The 21,484-nt window shown below is 35.6% G+C and overlaps 1 protein-coding gene across 2 annotated transcripts in view; it reads left to right on the top strand.

Moving 5' to 3' along the window:
* Positions 1-21,484, top strand: part of WDFY3 (WD repeat and FYVE domain containing 3) — a 279,731-nt gene that overhangs the window by 119,758 nt on the left and 138,489 nt on the right. For both annotated transcript variants that reach the window (XM_081582148.1, XM_081582158.1), the window contains 6 exons: positions 1,176-1,285; positions 5,023-5,184; positions 9,758-9,950; positions 11,242-11,428; positions 13,103-13,269; positions 20,668-21,135. In XM_081582148.1, the coding sequence (XP_081438274.1) occupies positions 1,176-1,285; positions 5,023-5,184; positions 9,758-9,950; positions 11,242-11,428; positions 13,103-13,269; positions 20,668-21,135 (1,287 nt within the window). The remainder of the gene's footprint in view (positions 1-1,175; positions 1,286-5,022; positions 5,185-9,757; positions 9,951-11,241; positions 11,429-13,102; positions 13,270-20,667; positions 21,136-21,484) is intronic.

Here is a 21,484-nt window from a genome sequence, read left to right on the forward strand (position 1 = left end):
TTTTATCTTGATTGTCTTAAATGGAAGAAAACAATACCTCTAAAGTAATCTGTGAGTGAGTGAAGTCGCTCAGTCGTGTCTGACTTTTTGCTGCCCCATGGGCTATAGCCTATCAGTCTCGTCCGTTCATGTGATTTTCCAGGCAACAATACTGGAGTGGGTTGCCATTCCCTTCTCCAGGGGATCTTCCCGACCCAGGGATTGAACCCAGGTCTCCCGCATTGTAGGCAGGTGCTTTACCATCTGAGCCACCAGGAAAGTCCTAATCTAAATTCTATTTATTCTGCATCCTACATCTTTATGACGTGTGTTAAGTATACATTGGTAACTTAGCATGTTGGCTTAGAGTGAACAGATTGGACTTATTTTCTGACTTTAATTCATCTCGTATATCAGTATGAAAATTGATGAAATTTATACTGATAAAGTTAAATGCATGGTTTGGGTTTTATCCATTTTCCCTTATCCTTAAAAATATCAACTAAATTGACTTTCAGAGATTCTTCCAACACTACAGTTCTATGAATGACTCCCTCATTGTTTCTATCTTCCTAATGTCAGCCGCTCAGGTCACCCCTTGTTTGTCTCACTGAGCCAACCTCCTAATTGGTTTCCCCCATCAATCTGTTTGCCCTTCTAGTTTGTCATACACATCACTCTAGATTAATCATTCGAAAATAATCCTTTCATGATCTACTTTGTTCAAGAAACTACATTCGCTCCCTCTTGCCCAAAGAGTCAAGTACAGACAGCCCTTAGCTTACCTTCCTTCATAAATAGGCATTTTCTATCACTACTGTTGATATTAGACGATATTCTCAACATATACTCTTCCAGAATGTGAACGAACCCTGTGTTATTACAGTTCTTTATCTTGGTCATTCCTCTGGCCACACTTTGGTTTTAAAGCAGTATGCCTAATCTCTGCTTCTCTCCCTTCCTCTGTTTTCCAGACAGACATGTACTTGTTTTCCAGGCAAATTTAACTCAAATTTCCCTTCTTCCATGACTTTTTTGACTAGTTTGTGACATACTTTTTCTTAAAATGTATCAGTTGACTTTTATTTTTCTGTACTAATATGATAATATCTGCATATACCAATAAAACATTACTCTTTTTAACATGTTTTACATGTGATTTATCTCTACCTAATGATTTTCCTTTGGTTTTTTAGAGGCTGCAAGTCGGGCCATAGTCCAGTTCTTGGAAATCAATCAGAGTGAAGAAGCCAGTAGAGGTTGGATGCTTCTGACAACAATTAATTTGTTAGCATCCTCTGGTCAGGTGAGCTCTTGCTTTTCGTGTTTGAAGCATCTCTCTTTATCCTCTTGGGATTTTGTCAGATTAAATTTATCATCATGTCTAAGTAAGATTTTATGATAATCATTGTATTCTCCTCCTTTGCCTTGCACATTTTTCTATGCTTCTCACAAGATCTCTGTAAGGAAATTAACATTTCCATTTTACACATGAGGAAATGCTCAATTAGAACAGTGTTTTCTGTCCCTGTCATTAGAGTGTGTGGTCCCATTTGTGCAGCACACTGGGCAAAGGGATGAACTCCCTGCAGCTGGACAGAAGGAGCCCAGGAACTCTGGCTCCCCAGGCCCGGCCCAGAGTTTCTGTAACCCACGTTAGGGAAACTTTGGCTCAGAAGAGTCATCTGAGATTCATCCAAGGTCACTTAGCTATTTTCAGGATAGTATGTATTACCTTCCCACTTGATTTATTCTGGAGATTGCTTTTTTCTCCCTTTAAATCAGCTTTAAGCATCTGTCATGATACATGTGGCACGTAGTCATTTACGTGCTGTTCAGATACCTGATTTGTGATCTGTGATGTTTTGGGGATGAAGGAAGTTTATTCAGCCTTCTAAAATCTGGAGTAGAATTACCTGTCAAAGTGCATACCCGTCTTGAGAACGACTTTTGTCTAAAATTACAATGGGCTTTCAAATACTTCGTGGATCACAAAAGTAAGTGTGACATTGATCAGACTACCATGACAGGCCACGGGAGAAACAGTGCACATTTCTTAGTAACGATGTCCTGAAACCAACTACTAGCCCGGAATTATTACTAGCCCACTGGAATAATTACTAGCCCACTTGAATGTTTTTCTTTTGGAATACCCTGTTTCCCTCTTTGTTTGCTGGATTTTTGTTTTGTTTTTTGTTTATTTTATATTGGAGTATAGTTGATTTATAATATTGTGTTATGATTTGTTTTTTAAAGCAGAAAAGGAATAAGACTCAAACTTACCTGAGGCTATCCGAGTTTTACCTTAGTTTAGCGTAGAAGGCCCATATCCCAGGAAACCCCAGTCCTGCACATGTGGAGATATTTATTCACCCTCAGTACTAAGTAACCTTTCATATGGTCCTGAAGTAGACCCTTGTTTTCATGTATCTGTGGCCATATCAGATGGCTATCACAATACCAATTCTGCTTGCTATTGATGATAGCTGTACATGACTCTACATTACTGTACCAAAATGTGGTTGGGCTATTGTTTAATTGGAATATATGTAAGTTTTATTCATATTTTCTGTAGATGTTCCATTTTCCTTTCTCAATTGTGAGCATGGACTGTGTTCTATCATAACACCTAAAACATGGTAGAAAGTCAATAAATGTGTATTAACTTACATGGATAGTAAGTTAAAATGGACAGACCAATTTATAAGCATAAGAAAAGAATCAAGAGAAAAAAATCACTTAAGAAAAATTTACAGGTGTTGCCAGTTACCAGTTTAGATATCCAGTTGTACTTTCAATCTGTCTTGTCATAAGATGAAAATGAAAAGTGATGTCGATGTCATTTTGCCTGATACAGAGGGACAGCCAGTAATAATCTAACTGGTAAAAGAGACATTTTGAAAGAAAATTCAGTGTTACATTTTGAGCTGACATTTTGGTTTGCATCCTGTTTTCTGTTAGCAGCAGTGAGATACAGAGATAACTAAAACATGGTCCTGAGTCAACAGGTAGATGATAGAGATGAAGTCAATGAAGTTAATACCATGAAATGCAGCAGTGGGCTGTATGTAGTAGTATGAAAATGGAAATATGGGAGTTATAAATTTTGTAGGTGAAAGTAGAAGGAAAGATGAGGACTTAAGTTTCAGGTATGAACAGACGTTTAAACTGAGAGTCAGATGGAGACATGGCGTGTCTAGAAATAATAAAAGGTAGGTGAGAACAGCAGAGGACTTTGGAGTGTCGGAGGAGGAAAGTGATGGTGGATGAGTAGAAAGGGGCCAGACTGTGGGCAGGATTGTTCCTTAGGCGCGCTGCTCGCTTCACCCGGCTACTGCGGTAGCTCAGGCCCCATCTGTCTTGTGTGGTTTTCTGTACTGGTTTCCGAAGTGCTCTTGCTTTCCTGCTCTTTAATCTATAGTCTGTACTACCAGCAACTGATTTTCTGAAATCTGGGTCTATTACTCCTTTGTTTGGAACACTTCACTAGGTTTCCATTGCCCACAAAATAAAAGTGAAACTCGAATGGGAGACCACCTGCAGAGGGCATTGAGCATATACCCACTTGGGGACCACTTAACGAGCTCCCTAACCCAGGGCAGGATATGTAAGTAATGAGCCTTCCTTTGTAAATTAAGGCTCGTACAGTAATAAAATCTATCTTGTAAGGTTGACTTGAAAAACAGATGAGAGCATGTATTTAAAGGGCTTAGCCTTAAGCCTGTTATATAATAAACACACCTTAAAGATTAGACATTATTGTGGTTTTTCAGGAGTCAGCAGTTTTGGACTCAGGTTCCTGAAACATATTGTACAAAATGGCCTTACCTTCTGTGTATCTTCCAGGTGACCTTTCCCCTCTTATTTTAATTCCTATCCTTCATGCCACTCTTGGCAGTGTTGATTATTCCTTTATTTTATTAGCCTGAATGTACTACCATTGTTACACTCAAGAGAGTAAGTCATAGTTATTGATGAACTTGTTTCTGCTGGAAGACTACGGCCTTCTGAAAGGCAGGATTCCTTCATCATTTCATGCCGAGCTCCTAACACACTGACTGACATATGCTATGCATTCAGGAAATGTTTAATAAAACAGTTAATAGACTAATCAACACTTGATGCTAGCCTGTTGATCCCCAACATGGACAAACTTACTCCAAATTGTACCATGGAAAGATTCTGATAATTTTTATAGCATGCTTCTTTTTCCCCCCATACTTCTAAACAATACTGAAATGTTCACCATAAGATCTAAAATTTCTTCCTCTAGCAATCTTTGAAAATAAAGTGCAAATTTTCTGTGTCAGTGATGGATATATCCTTCAAGTGCCCTTCCAACCTGAGACTCTGCAATGAAAATAAAAGTGGAACTAATAAAATTAATACATAGTTTAGTACGTTAATGTGCATTTGTTACATAAACCTCATATTAACCCTAAACGATATATACCATTATATAGATTTTATAGGAGAGAAAGATGAGGCCTAACAAAAATTAGTTTGCTGAAGTTTATGGTTAAGTTCCTTTTCTCTAAATCCTAGAGCTTATGTTCTCTGGAACATGCTACCTCTTAATAGTCAACTTATTAGATACCTTAATAGGTAACAAAGTTCTCAATATTTGATTAAAGCAAATTTGTCCAAATAGGAAATGAGTATTTGTCATTCATGGAGTCTTTTAAATTTTTTTTCAGGCATTTGAAAGGTTATTTTGATGTGTAATTCTCTGGCTTAAAATTTCTGACCTTATTTAGCTGTACCAAGTACAGTTATTGGCTTCCCTAGTGGCTCAGATGGTAAAGAATCCGCCTGCAATGCCAGAGAACAGGGTTCAATCCCTGGGTGGGGAAGATCCCCTGGAGAAGGGAACGGCAACCCACTCCAGTATTATGGCCTGGATAATTCCATGGACAGAGGAGCCTGGTGGGCTACAGTCCATGGGCTACAGTCCAAGAGTCAGACACGACTGGGCAACTTTCACTTTCATAGTACAGTTATGTGTGTCTGTCTACTCACTTTATTTATTCATTTGTTTTCCAGAAAACCGTGGACTGCATGACAACGATGTCAGTGCCTTCCACCCTGGTTAAATGTTTATATCTGTTTTTTGACCTTCCACATGTGCCTGAGGCAGTTGGAGGTGCACAGAATGAGCTACCTCTAGCAGAACGTCGGGGACTACTCCAGAAAGTTTTTGTACAGGTATGGAAGGTGCTGTGTGTGTCTGTTCATCTAGACCACCCTATTTCAGGTGTAACAGGTACACTCCTTAAGTAGATGTCTGCCTGTCCCATTTTCTGTAGTGTTTCTTGCTATTTATTATAAATTGACTTTCTTTCATCTAACTGGCATATTTCTTGAATCTACCCATTTCTTTTGAGGAATATTTGGGCGAGGGATTCACAGGTTTGTTATTCTAAACAGATTCTATCATTAAGATTACCTTTCATATAGTAAAAACATCTCTAAAATGAATAAATCAAGGAACACTTTTATTAACAATACTATTAAGTTTTGGGTAATATTTCTTCCTGTGTCAAGAAAGTCTGTCTTGTTGCTGTCTAAATATAGGAAGTCCTTAGCCAGTAAGTATTTAACTAAGAAAAGACAGTTTATTTTAGTGGCTGCCGCCACCTCTTCTGCTCCCTGTCTGTGAACCTTCTTTCCCACTGTGGCCACTCTTTTAATAATTGCATTAGCAGAGTAAGGGAACCTTTGTTAGCTAGTCTGGAAATATTGTCATCATTTGATGTCCATTCTTGGGAGAAAATTTTCAAAACAAACAAACTATAAACATTTACAGTATAATCTATCCACGGGAAATATGGTATTTAAAAATACATGTTTGGCAAAAAAAGATAAATACTGCATGATTCTATTTATAAGTTAAGAAGTCAGACTTTTAAAAGTAGAGTGTTGGTTCCCCGGGGCTGGGAGGTGAGAGAAAAGAGAGCTGTTTTCCAGGAGATCCAGAGGTTCAGTTCTGCGGGAGGAAGATGTCCTACAGATGTTTTGCATGACAGTGTGCATGTAGTTAACACTCTGTACATAAAAATGATTAAGAGGGTTAAATTGTTAATGTGTTTTTGTGCCTCAATTTAGAAGACTCACACCTGTTTGAGTCCCATTTTATGAAATAAGATGTCAGTTTCTCATCTCTAAAATGAAAATAATACCTGGCTAAAGGTGGTTCTCTGCTTTAGACATAGTAGACCTGAAATGCAAAAATTTGTTTTTCTGATAAATAAGTTTGATTTCTGCCGTTGCCTCCACCACTTCCATCATCGATTAGAGTAGGAAGAGGGAACAGAGAGGACACTGGATCTGCATCAGGTGCAGTAGAGCAGGGCGCAGGTGATGCTGGCACCTGTGTTACTGGGGTTGTTGCTCCAGAAATGACTCGACTTTGCTGAAGTCTGTGTGTGCTGAGTTGTTTCAGTGTGTGCGACTCTTTGCAGCCCCATGAACGATATTCTGCCAGGCTCCTCGTCCATGGGATTTTCCAGGCAGGAATACTGGAGTGGGTTGCCATGCCCTCCTCCAGGGGATCTTCCCAACCCAGGGATCAAACTCACGTCTCTTATATCTTCTGCTTTGGCAGGTGGGGTCTTTTACCACTAGGTTTCCTAACTGACTCAGCTGTGAAGAATACACCTGCCAATTGCAAGAGACAAGGGTTCAGTCTCTGGGTAGGGGGATCCCCTGGAGAAAGAAATGGCTACCTGCTCGAGTATTCTTGCCTGGAAAATCCAATGGAGAGAGGAGCCTGGTGGTATATATTCCATGAGGTCACAAAGAGTCAGACTCGTCTGTGTGACTGAGCCCCCACACAGCAGTGAAGGTGAGGGAGAGGGAGAGTAAGACAGTTTAGAAATGAAAAGACAGGATTATCAATAAAATGCTGATTCAATGAATATTTATTGAACACTTGATTTATTAAATACTTTTGTGCTAGTGGTTAACATCCTATTTTGTGATCATTTGCAAGACCTTCCATGACTTCAGAGCTCTTGTTTTCCTCCAAAATAATAATGTGAGGGAATGGCAGAAATGGGATTAGAACTCAGCTTCCCTGGTGACTCAGAGGTTAAAGCATCTGCCTACAATGCGGGAGACCCGGGTTCGATCCCTGGGTTGGGAAGATCCCCCGGAGAAGGAAATGGCAACCCACTCCAGTATTCTTGTCTGGAGAATCCCATGGACGGAGGAGCCTGGTGGGCTACAGTCCACAGAGTCACAAAGAGTTGGACACGACTGAGTGCCTTCACTTTCACTTCACTTTATCTAGCCTCTCAGCTGGAAGGGAAGAGAACAGCAATGGGAAGAAGTAAAAGAGTAAACCACATAGGAATTAAAGCTGTTTTAACACATGGCTGAAGAAGAGAGTGGGTTAGTCTTTGCTGATCAAACTAGAGCCCTATTTCAGTAAAGTCCCTCTGAAGAAGTAACTCCTTAGACAATAAATGGAAGCTGGTAACTAAATAAGTAGCAAAAATTTCTTCTAAAACTTAATTTTTTTCTGTATCTGAAAACAGTAGGTGCTGACTTTGAACTGAATGTAGGATTCATTTTAGCATATTAGCATCATTGGATGTAAAGGAATATTAAAGGCCAAACAGAATGCAATAGAGAATTTAAATGAAACACCTCATTTACAGTTATGGAAACTTATAGTCATGACTGTTCCACAGCTGGTGCCTGGCAATGATCAGAACCCTGCTTTCCCACCGTCTAGTCCAGGGTGCCTTCACTGCGTCAGCTTAGCTTTTTTCATTCATTATCACGGTCCAGACATCGTTTACCGTTTTCATCATTTTGTCTAAAAAACCCAATGGACACAAACTTATTAAATGTTTTCAGAGTTCAGTTCAGTTCAGTCGCTCGGTCGTGTCCAACTCTTTGCGACCCCATGAATCGCAGCACGCCAGGCCTCTCTGTCCATCACCAACTCCCAGAGTCTACCCAAACCCATGTCCATCGAGTTGGTGATGCCATCCAACCATCTCATCCTCTGGTTTTCAGAGTACATAGTGTTTATTATAGATGAAATCCCTATGTTTATATTTTGTGACAGATGTTTTCCTGGGACCTTAGCAGTTGGTATTGTTTCATGTAGGAATTTTTTTTTTTTTTTTGATACTTGCACTGATGTGGCCAATTACTGCTCTGCCACACTTGACTGGACATTGTAACAGAATCCCTGCGAATAGAAGTGCTTAGTGTAGGGGCCAAAGAGGAATGAGTAGACTCTTCAGTTTTCTCCTGCGTAAAATGAAAAGGTTATTAATACTAGATTATTTGTAAGAATTCTTTTGGAAGATTCCAAGAATTCTTCTTGGAAGATTAAGAATTAGTTATCTTAAGGGTCAACAGCAAGGAATTAAATCCAACTTATTTTTGAGCACAAGGATTTGACTTGGAAAAAAAGATTTTGTCTTCAGGTTTGTTTTTATGTTACAAATTAGAGAAATGACATCTGTCCCTCTAATCACATATGGGCATGTGAAAACCAGTGAAAAGTATAATCAACAATAGACTCTTATGAGTATATATATATGAATATATATATATATTTTTGCTGCAGTTATCTTTATTTTCATATACCTTTTTGTTACATTTAATACATGTGGGAAGAGGTACACATATTACATGTATTAATAAAAATTTGGTATTCAGCAATGTCTCTAGGCATTTTTTTTGTTGGGAAGGGGGAATGCCTGTACTTAATAGAGTTTATAAATATTTTGTTGTTCACTGAATTCTTAATCTTTTTTTTCCCCGATATTTGTCAGCTATGAATTAGAAATTCTGTATTTGAGTAAAATTTTGCACTGAAGAAAATAGGAAAAGGCAGACCTAGCTTTCTCAGACGAAACATGATACTTCAAATACTTTTTCTATATAGTAGTTTCCCACAGATATTAAAATACTCTAGTTTTATTTTATTTATTTTATATATTTAAAAAATATTTAGATGAGAAAATATAGCACAGAGAAGGAAAGTTAACTTTTTCTGCCACCAAATTGAGATTAGAAAAAGAAAGGTTTTTGGAGGGCAGAAACCATAGCTTCATTCCCCAAGCAGCAGGCCTTTAATGCCATAAATGGTTGTGCAGTGTATATTTTGCAAACCATAGGTAAGGAACAAGTTTTCATTGCAGAGTTTAAGAAGTGTTGAGTCATTCTTTAGAAGATTTTTGGCTACTAGACATAATTAATACTTCTGAATTAAGATGACTGTATTATTATAATGTCCCCTTCTACTTGTATAGAAGTTGGAAAAAATTGAAAATACTTTTACTTTTAAAGACATGTTTTTATTTTCCTGTCTCCCTAAAAGTGTCCTTTTTAGAGAAGGAAGTTACTTTTCGTCTATGGCAAACTAAGAATTAACATTCTAAAACTGGAATGTTGACCTTGAAAGTTACTGTTGATTTATTCCATTTCAGGGTAGGGCAAAACAGTACCAAAAAAATAAATAAATAAAACCAACACCATGGTGAAGTGAAGATGGTAAACATGTAACTTAAAAAAAAAAAAAAAAGCTGATAAAAGTAGAGGTGGTTAACTGTCTTACCATAACACACTTGTAAATTATAGGTGTCTTTTTTAGATGTTGCCTAACTTAGAGCTCTCATCATTGTGGCTTTAATGATAGCACTCAACACTGACCCTGAATTTGCACAGTTTTAAATAATCAGATCTAGTTCTTTCTAGCCCCTGCCTTTCCCCCAATCATTCATTCATTTATGTACACATTTTCTTTGTTCTTTAGATCTTAGTGAAACTCTGCAGTTTTGTTTCTCCGGCCGAGGAGCTGGCTCAGAAAGATGATCTCCAGCTTTTATTCAGTGCAATAACCTCTTGGTGCCCTCCCTATAACCTGCCTTGGAGGAAGAGTGCCGGAGAAGTCCTTATGACCATATCCCGTCATGGTCTCAGTGTCAACGTGGTGAAGTATATTCACGGTGAATATCTTGTAAACTCTTCATTCTAGATGCTCTGAATTTCCTCCGCCTTTCTCTCTTCATATGATGGCAAATTTGTTTTTCTTGTTAAGTTGTCCAAAGATTCTGTTTTCAATGAAGAACTATATTTGCCAGGAGAAAAAAATTATTTGTGAAGCATTTCAAATGGAAAAAATTCTCATGTTCCTGATAATGGATATCCAGGAGAGTTAAAATAACCTTACCTTTAAGTAAATGATGTCGTAATAATAATGCAAGTTCTGCCTCATTGCCTCTTCTTCCTTCCTCTTTTGTGGAATAAAAAGAGATTTTTTGAGATGCTGTAGTTCAAAGTCTTTCTGAAGATATTTTATAAGTAGACAGATAATCTGTCCAATGAGGCATGAATAAAATTAAGTAGAGTCTTTATCAGCACTGAAAGAAATTGTCCATTTTTTTAGCTCATATATATAAATATGTGTCAACTATCCCTTAAAATGGGTCAGTAGAAGAAATAGGAGACAATTGTAGCATCTCAAATAGTCCACTTATGTATATACTTATAATACACACAACACAAAAATTGAAAAATCTTTTGAAATAGCTTTTAGTACATCTATTCATTTACCTAAAGTCCATCAGTCATTAAATGTTTCTTACCTCTGTTCCTGTGTTAAATCTTCTTAGTTATTGTTATGTGACCCTGGATTTCTTAAGACAAATAATTTTTTTTAAAGATAAGAGAGGGAAAGTCTCCTTTGAAATGCCTCCAGTCCCAGAAGTCATGGGGGTGTAACTATGTTTTAAACTAGTATATATATAGCACAAACATAAATTTCAAGATTTTATTTCCTGAAGTGTTTCTGTATCTTAATAGTCTATATTCACTCTGATTTGAACTTTGAACTAAATAGATTTTTATTCTTAAACTTAGAAGAGTTTTTAAATTTTTTTCCCATTTTTTATTAATATAAAAGTCAAAAGTATCATTTGGCAGCAGGCAATCATCTTCTTTAATAATAAAACATCTAAATATGATGTAAAAACGATAATAAATGTCAACTGATTTTCAACACTTCCTGTATTACTCTTTGTTTACTACTTAGAGGTAGAGCTTCCCCAGTCAATTTGAATCTTATATTTGCTTTCAGAATGTGTAACATTTATCTTACTATATTTTATAAATACACTAAAATTTAGTGTTTCATTAAATACCAATTAAGAATGAAGTTTTCTTAATCAGTTGACATAAGTTATATATACACACACACACATATATTTATTCAGTTCTTTATTTTCTTTGATTTTACAGAAAAAGAATGTTTATCTACGTGTGTTCAGAATATGCAGCAGTCAGATGACCTGTCTCCCCTAGAAATTGTTGAGATGTTTGCTGGGCTTTCTTGTTTCCTCAAAGATTCCAGTGATGTTTCCCAAACTCTTCTGGATGATTTTCGGATATGGCAAGGATATAATTTCCTTTGTGATCTCTTGCTTAGGTAAACCCCACAATATAAGAATGTATTTTAATTGTCTACTCAGTCTTCTCATCAAAGGAAGCAAAGTAGTTTGGGGTTATAGGGGAAAAAAAATCAGCCAATCACTTATGTAAGGTATACTTTATACTCTTAGCTTTAATCACTTCTTTTTATTCCTGTTCGGTCAAGAGAGTCCATAGAGTGAATTTAGAGTTGAATGGGAAAACGTAGGCTGCACACGTGGAGTCAGTGGTTAGATGTGAAGGAGGAATCTGTTCTTCTTAGCAGCTGAGGGAGAAGAGTTTGAACGAACTAATCAACATCTTCCTGAAGTGTAAACTCTTTGTGCTTAATTATATTTTTCGTTTCCCTTAATGGTAGTAACAATGCTATCAAGCTATTAATACAGTTAGTAGCAAGAATAGTTTTGTAGAATGAATGAGATGCTGAAAATGTATATATAAAACATAGTAGTCAATCTAAGAGTGTTTTACTAGCCTTCTTTTTCATCCCAGATGTTGCTTGCATATCCTGGAAAAACATCTGGTTGCAAGTTTATTCGGAAGAGGATAGCCATGCTTAGTTGTTCCCAGGCCATTAATTAGTTTTAAGTTATTTGATCTACTGTAAACCAGCACTGTTTTGTAAACTTTTAAGTTCTAACACCGATGTGACCTAGTTGCTGTTACTTCATAGTAGGCAACTCCTAAGAATGTAATTTTGTACATATATCCTAATTTACAAATGAAGACATGTGAAAGTTTATGAAATAACTATTTCACATTCCTAATTGATGCTGTCCTTTGAGAATTCAAGAGTCTTAAAAATGTTGGTAACGGTTGCAATAATTTCACTTATGTTTATTGATCCTAACGATACAATTCTAAATGCAGACCAAGTTTTATGTATATTAGTGCTCCTGAATTCTGATAGCTACTACCTGTCCCACTCTCCACATCTATAGTTGATTCTCTATGGCCATTAAAAGCATATTTATGGTGAGTTTATACTAACATGGAGAAACATGTGCATAACACTAATTAATGAAGAAAACAGATTACAGCATTCTGTGTATAATATAAAAATATTTATTATTAAAACAAAACTTTTCACATTAAGAAAAGACAAGCTTAAAGGAATTAAGTTTGCTTTCAAAAGTTGTTAGACTCTCAGAACTTTATTTAAATGTACTCTAATGCGAGTATTTGAGTTAATTAATGAAATGCAGATAAAGTCTTACAAATCTTCCCCTAGAATTCACTTTTTAAAATTGTTAATGGAGAAAACTTCTTAGGAAAGAAATGGTTAATAAGGTTTTTGGTTGTAAACAGTGAAACTTATAACCTTAGAGCCTTAGGGAACTTAAGAGATATTTAATCTAATCCTTTTATATTAAGAAACTTTCTACCAAAGATTAGTGATTTGCCTAAAATAATACTGTTAATGGCAAAATCAGTGTTTATCAGGTGTCCTGACTTGGCATAATTTCTTTCAAATACACCATCATATCTCATAATTAAATTTGTAGCTTTATAAAAATATCATGTGTTTATATAGGAAAAAATATAAGAAGAAACGTCTTGTAGTAGTCTATACATTTATTTATTGCATATAAAATTGAAATTTTCTTTCTGTATTAAATTTTAAAATAACAACACAAGAGAAAACATATTTGCTAAATCATACTTTTCCTAGATTGGAACAAGCGAAAGAGGCAGAATCCAAAGATGCCTTGAAAGATCTGGTTAATCTGATAACTTCCCTAACAACATATGGTGTCAGTGAACTAAAACCAGCTGGTATTACCACAGGGGCACCCTTTTTGTTGCCTGGATTTGCAGTACCTCAGCCTGCAGGCAAAGGTGAGTCCCCCTCCCACCCCCCACCACTTTCTGAGCCACTCAAAGAAATAAGGAAAGAATGAATGTATCCAACTGATTGCTCTTTATTTATGTTATTTATATAAAGGTAATATGTTTTTCATTAAAGTTGGTGCTTTTTATGGTATAATTTCTTGAATGACAGTCTTTAGCAGATAAAATACTTGAAAATAATATGAAAATATAAAAACAATGAAATTTATATTTTAGTATTTCATTTTAATATTCAGACAGTTTAATAATTCAGACATGCCTCTGTTGAGTGTCGGCACCGCACACATTTCCGCTTTATGTGCATGGAACTCAAGTCGCGCTCTCTATGCCTGTCTCTGTAGGATGCATATAGAAAGCACAGGTGCAAACACTTGTATGTTACTAAGCAAACCTAAGTACAGACAAGTTACATTACCTACTTTCAGGTCAGAGAATACATTTTATAGTTCAGATTTCCTAGCTTTGGCTTTTCTCACCTAGTAATCAACTAAAAAAACTTACTGTATATTAGTAACATTTAATTATGTAAGAGTGAAAGTTTTATAGTTGATGTAATTTTTTTAATGCATACTAACCATTCTGAAAGAATGTGAACCCACAAGCTTCTAATAGTTCTTTTCACATTATTGTTACATACTAAATATTCAATGCTGTGGTGATATTTGCATGTAAAATTTAGCCAGAAAATGTCATCATATCTGATTATTTCCATTTCACAGCACATTATCTATGTATTTTATAATATAGAACCCAGCAGTTATAAATTCTTAAGCCTATAAGAATGAATAGATATACTAGAATACACTAAATTTAATTTACTGGAGAAAATTATATTGAAAAGTCATGACTTAAATTGAAGTTGTTGTACTAACTTCCATAAGATGTGCGCTCAGTTTATAGGTTATACAGAACTTCTTAAATAAATAAAATTTAGGAGTATTTTACAAAGCTGTTCAATATTTCATTTAATATTAAGGAACAATATTAAATTAACACTTTTAATTTATAGACTCGAGCGTAGATATTCCACAGTTAACTCTTTCTATGCTTTCATCTAAATATAGCTCAGTAATATAATTTTTATTTTAGGTTTCATTATTTTATTTGGTTAATCAATCTGATTGTGACACTGAGATAATATTTAGTTACACAGTAGTGTAATTGTGTAATGAGAGAATTAATGCAGCTAAATTAACCTTCCTCATATTTCTGCCTGATTTTGTCTCATCTATAACAGGGATAATACATGTATAACCTAGCACCTCTAGGGATTATTTTGAGAATTCAGCGACATATGTCTATGAAAACAAGGTTAACTAGAAGGGACATTGCTCTAAGAGTCAAAATTCAGGTTACCATAAGTGGCATAACCTTTCTAAATATCAACTTCTTCAGAAAATTGATGTAATATTCTATAAAATGAATAGATCAAGCTAGATCATTCTGAGTTTCATTTATGACTCAAAATTATCTTTCTCATGGCTTGTATATGTAGAGTTATTATGTAGACACAAGGAGATACTAATGGTTTTATTCCACATAAAGAGATAATGAAATATGGGGTTTTTTTTTCCAGCAGTATTGAGGTATAATTTGCATATGTTAAATGTATCCATTTTAAGTGTTGAGTTTGAGTTTAGGACAGTATTTGTGGTTGTGCAGTCACCACCATAATCATGATATGGAATATTCCATCCATCTAAATCTGATGCTGAGAAAGATTGAAGGCAGGAGGAGAAGGGGACGACAGAGGATGAGATGGTTGGATGGCATCACCGACTCAATGGACATGAGTTTGAGTAAACTCTGGGAGTTGGTGATGGACAGGGAGGCCTGGCGTGTTGCGGTCCATGGGGTCGCAAAGAGTCGGACACAGCTGAACGACTGAACTGACTGAACTGATCCATCTAAAAGTTTCCTTGTTCCATTTTACATTCAGTCCCCTCTCATCACTCCCTTACCCTGGTAACCACTGATCTGCTTTGGCTTTGCTATTTCTAGAATTCCATAAACTAGACTCCTAAATTATGTAGTTTCGTGTATCTGCCTTCAGTATTTCTCCATGTTATTGGATGTATCTGAAGTTCGTTTTTAATACTGGATAGTATTTCATTGTTTAAATATCCTGCAGTTGTTTATCCATTCACCAGTTGATGGTTTCTATTTAACTATCATGAATAAAGTACTAGGAACATTCATATAAAAGAAGTCTTTGTGTAGACATATGTTTTCATTTCTTTGGGGTGGTAACCAAGCAGTGAAATTGCTGATTCATATGGTAAATGTATGTTTAACTTTATGAGAAACTGCCAAACTGTTTTCCAAAGTGGCTGTCGCATTTTGCATTCACATCAGCTATGTAAAGATAATTTGTTTTATAGTCTCAAAAACAGTTGGTGGTGTTAGCCTTAAGTTTAGATGTTTGCGTGTGTAATAGTATATATTTTTTTTAATTTCCTTTTTTCTAAATTATTTCAAGCATCTTTTCATATTCCTATTTGCTGTCTGTATCTCTACTTTGGTTCAGATCTCTGTGTCCAGTGTTTGATAGCTTTGTTGGTTTTATTGGAATTTTTAGAGTTTTTTAGATTTTCTGGATAAGTCCCAAGTATGTTCTCTTAGTGTTGACTGCCTTTTCTTTTCTTGGTAATATCTTTGAAGACCAAAAGTTTTAAATTTGATGAAGTCCAATTTAGCACTTTTGAAATATTTTCTGGGTTTTGCCTCATATTTAAGAAATCTAAGTTAACCCACATTCCACATTCACAATTACCTTCTCCTGGCTTCTTCTAGGAGTTTCACATTTTTAACTCTTATGTTAAAGTCTGTGATTCATTTTAAGTTAATTTTTGTATATGGCTGGAAGTAAGGTTTATTTGTTTTCCCAGTACAGATATGCACATGTGCTAGGACTCTTTGTCAAAAAGTTTGTATAACTATATATCTGGAAGTCTTCTCAATTCTGCTCCATTATTGTGTCTGTCCTGAACCCAATGCTGCTTCAGTCTTGATTGCCATATCTTTAAAGTCTTGAAATAGAATCATTTAAGTTGTCCAAGTTTGTTCTTCCTTTTCAAAATTATTTTGGCTATTCTAGGTCTTCTGAACTTCCACATAAATTTAGTAATCTTCATGTCAATTACTGAAAACAGAAAAAGCCTGCTGACATTGATTGGGAAGTACATTGAACCTGTAGATCAATATGGGGAGAACTGGCATCTTAACAACATTAAGTTATCCAATTCATGAATATACAGCTTTCTATTTATTTGGGTCCTGGTGTTTTCTCTCAGCAATGTTTTATAAGTGCCCATTGTATAGAACTTTCCTTCTTCTTGTTAAATTTATTCCTAATTTTTTTTTTTTGGATAATGTAAATAAAACTGTTTCTGTTAACCTCATTTTGGATTGCGTGTTGTTAGTTTATAGAGGAGACGATGGACTTTTCACAGGGATGGAAATGAGGAAATACGGTTGTAACAACACTGTGTTTATGTAACACTGGCAGAATGAGGCAAGGATGGTCCTTTACAAATTTTAACTCTGGTTTGAACTATTTGTAAGTTGGAGCTGTGTATTTAATATAGTTGATACTGTTTATCTTACTTTTTGTCAATTATTTCTTCAGGCTACTTTGGGGCATGTTTTCTTCAACTTCACTGTTTTCCTTTTCATTATTTATGAAAAGAAAATTCCTGTTACCAAGGGTTTTTTACCCATTCAGTGATAATTACATTTAAAAGAGAAAATATGAATATATCTACCTTATGTTGCTCTATACATGGATACCTTATTTTTAGCTACCTTGTTTTTAGTGCTGATTTTTAGATCAAGTGAAACAATATAGAAATATAAAATTTAAAAGAAAAAAGTAAACTGAGTTATTAGTGAAGTTGGTAAACCTATCTGTGTATGTTAAAGCTTGAAAATGATTCCTGTTTCTATCTTATATAGCAGAAGCTTTATAAACCTTTTTATCCTCACCAGCAGGTAGATATTTTTCTAAAGAAGGAAATTAAAGACAAATGGAGCAGTCCTTCTGTTTAGTAACCACTCCATGGTGGTTTTTTACCTTAGCTATGCTAGTAACGTCTCTCAAGGTTGTACTCTGTAATTCAGAACTCTCTATAGCTTCCACATTTGTTCCCTAAACACAGAGTGTTTTAAATATATGTTTTAATAGAGAATATGTCTCTTCATTAAAAAAAGACCATACCTATCTTTTTCAGAACTCTTCTGTGACTTCACCATTACAAATGTTTTCTCATAACACGTCAATTCTCATGACACATTAGGCAATATAAAAGAATAATGTATTTTTCCTTTTCTTCATTTTTGTTCACACTAGTAACCAAAGTGCCCTGCATTGTTCATCACGGGTTTACTTTGAAGGGATTTTTATCTATGCTGGTTCTATCCTGGATTGAGATGTGGCCAGGGCTGATGTTCAGTTGGCTTGCAGGAGTAGAACCCTGAGGACTGTTTACAGCCAGGCGCCATTCTGACTGGTCACTCACATGTATAATTTGGTCATTATTTTCTGTCTAATACTTCCTAAATGTTTATTAGTTTCCTTCCTCTGGTAACAGCCCTATTGCCACCACCTTAGTTGAGGCTCTAGATATCACTCACCTGGATTACCATAGGTGTCTTTTTTGTCTGTTAATAACTCACTTACTTGGCTGCATTGGGTCTTAATTGCATCGTGTGGATCTTCATTAAGGCACATAGACTCTCTAGTTGTGGAGCTCAGGCTTAGTTGCTCTGTAGTATATGCGACCCTAGTTCCACAACCAGGAATTGAACCCACCTCCCTTGCACTGGAAGGTGGATTCTTAACCACTGGACCACCAGGGAGATCCCTTATAAGTGTCTTTTTTTTTTTCTTTCAACTTTTATTTATTTATTTATTTTTTAGTTGAAGGATAATTGCTTTACAGCATTCATTGGTTTCTACCAAACATCAACATGAATCAGCCATAACTGGGACTCGGTGACAACCTAGAGGGGCGGGATGGGGAAGGAGGTGGGAGAGACGTTCATATAGGTGTCTTTTTAATTGCTGACCTTTCTATTCATCTCTGTTCCTCAGCGCTATCCTCTCAGTGTTACGTGAAATCTTAACTCCTGTGACCTGGAATCTGAAAAACAATATTCCCAATGTTTTTACTAAATGAGTGCTTACATTTCTTTATTTAAGACCTTTATTCTTATCTCATTTTATATTTTGCTTATGCTTGTACCATTTAGGCTCTTTTTTCAAACATAAACTTTTACATTTTTACATTACATGCTGAAAATAGGAAAGCTCTATTCTTTCTTGTATATACACTTATTCTTCTAAACTTTAGAATAATTCATTTCTTTTGGTTCTGCTTGTGTAAGCTTGAGAGTAATGAGACAGTGATTGTCATCTTTTATAATGATTTCCTTACTTTACTCTTATTTTAGTTATTTGTGTGCCAGATAGATTTTAGTCAGTTAATGCAAAATTGAAACTTATACAGGATACATCTGTTTAGTTAAAATATTAGATCACAGATGTGTCAATATTTAAGGGATTTTCCTATCTCATATAGAGCAGCCTTTTTAATCATCCTTTAGATTTAAGTATTCTCCCTTCCCAAAATTAAATATTGTAGTAATTTAATGACTATGGCAGGCCTAAATACCTACTTCTGATATCATCAGCATTTAAAATAAACTTCAAATTTGTATACCACTAGTTTTGTAATTATAACTAAGTCATTCCTTTAGATAATTTTTCCTGATAGAAAGCCATATTACTAGATTCTGTTTAGTTTCATTGTATATGTGCTGCATGCTTGGTTGCTAAGTTGGGTCCAATTCTTTGCGACCCATGGACTGTAGCCCTCCGGGCTCCTCTGTCCATGGAATTCTCCAGGCAAGAATGCTACAGTGGGTAACCATTCCCTTCTCCTGGGGATCTTCTGACCCAGAGATCGAACCTGGGTCTCCTGCATTGCAGGCAGACTCTTGACCCTCTGAGCCACCAGGGAAGCCCATTGAGGTTGATTGTTAATGTGCCTTATCTTTTATCAGTGACGTCACTTAAGGTCAGGTTTAAAAAAAAAACCAGATACTGAAAATGAAAGTTGAAAAGATCCAATTTTTTTGCATTACATCAAGTTCATCTCCTTTAAACTTGTTTCCTTATGGTGAGAATTGATATTGTCACATAGCCAAAAGATGCAGAATATTGATCAGAGGTATTCTTTAACTTTATTTGGCACATGTAGTCAGATTTTTGCGTTTGTATGCTCCATCATTCTATCTAAGCTTGGTTTTTAACTACCTGTAGGTAATAAAGTTGGAGATATCCTCAATAAGAACAAGCATAAAATTAATAAGGAACTGGAAGTAAAGATTTGGCATTTGCCACACATGGAATAAGTTTGTATGTTATAAACAGAAAGTAACAAATCATATATAGACTGAAGAGATTTTTTAATCTTTGCCTTTTCAGATAATGTCCAAACCACAGTGTCTGAGCAGTCTTTCTATCCCATTTTATTGTTTTTCCTAGTTCTGTGTTTATCCTTTTTCAAAAATTCAGCTTATTCTGTAAGGCTCTGTGTTAATATTTTGATCACCCTTGCAAAAGCTCTATATTCCTAATGGCTGTGAACCTGAGGACAATTTTTGTAGGCAAAGGCTTGTTTTCATTCGCCTTGCATACTTTCTATGTTAATTTCTTTGTAAGTATTTTCAGTGATTTGCCTTATAAGAGCTATTGTATATACATATTTTTTTCCAGTTGGTATGTTTAAAACTCAGGTATTTATAAATATAGCTAGTAGCTGGCCATAAATTGCTTTAACAAATGTATATGTAAGGAAATTGCACTTGTGGCTTGAAACAAAGTAAATTTCCAAATTAAAATCTGTGAAAGTTATAGTATTATAATTAAAATTGGAAAACAAATTTTTTCCCCCTCCTGTTTCCTGCTGCCATTCTTGCTTTTCTCTTCTGCCTAAAAGTCTTTTCAGATTGAGAGGTAACTGTCCTTATAGTCAAGGACAGTGTTACAGATAATAAAAAGTGACACTCCTGCACATTTCCAAACTCTGAAGGCTAGACCTATATAATTTGCTTTATTCTTTTGAAAACCGTCTGATGTTTCAGTGTATACTCTTCTGGAATCAGAATATTGATAATGCTACATTAAAAGCTTAATCATTGTTACTCATTTTTAATTAAATGACTGCACCTGATGAAGGAAAAGAAGACCTTTTGTGAAAACAGGAAGTGTTCTTAGTGAATGGATGATAAATGTTACAGTTCATCGTCTGCTTAAATAGACTACTTTGCCATGATGAAAATATCACATAACACCTACTTTTGTGTTCTGGTTTTCTACTTTAGGTCACAGTGTGAGAAACATCCAGGCCTTTGCAGTTCTTCAGAATGCATTTTTAAAAGCAAAAACCAACTTTCTCGCCCACATCATTCTCGATGCCATCACAAATATTTACATGGCCGACAACGCCAACTATTTCATCCTCGAATCACAGCACACACTGTCACAGTTTGCAGAAAAAATTTCTAAACTCCCAGAAGTACAAAACAAGTACTTCGAGATGCTGGAGTTTGTTGTTTTTAGCTTAAATTATATCCCTTGTAAAGAACTTATTAGTGTTAGCATCCTCTTAAAGTCTAGCTCTTCTTACCACTGTAGCATTATCGCGATGAAAACACTTCTTAAGTTTACACGACACGACTACATATTTAAAGATGTGTTCAGGGAGGTGGGCCTTTTGGAGGTCATGGTAAACCTTTTGCACAAATATGCTGCCCTCTTGAAGGATCCAACTCAGGCACTAAATGAACAAGGTAAAGCATTTTCCCTACTTATAATTTTATTTGGCAGAGGAGTTTGGGCAGGCTGTTTTGTTCATGTTTTGTCTTTCATTTGGTTATGGATTTGAATTACTTGATAATGTGCATAATTGTGACATCCTTGTGAATATTTCCCACAAGAGAAAGCTTGTTCACTCAACCTCTGTTAGGGAATTGGGGAAAGGCAGGGGAGGAAACAGAAATGTCATGGTGGATGAGAATTAAGGTAAAACTGAGGAAACCATTCATGATCCACATAATTAGTGTCTTCTACTTTGTTAAGGAATAACAACAAGCTTCTAGAAACAATTGGGATGTTTTGGTGCCTCAAGATGTTTATTAA

The sequence above is a fragment of the Giraffa tippelskirchi genome, chromosome 1 (genome assembly GCF_054371585.1).
Source record: "Giraffa tippelskirchi isolate mGirTip1 chromosome 1, T2T-mGirTip1v1.2.pri, whole genome shotgun sequence".
Classification (NCBI taxonomy): domain Eukaryota; kingdom Metazoa; phylum Chordata; class Mammalia; order Artiodactyla; family Giraffidae; genus Giraffa; species Giraffa tippelskirchi.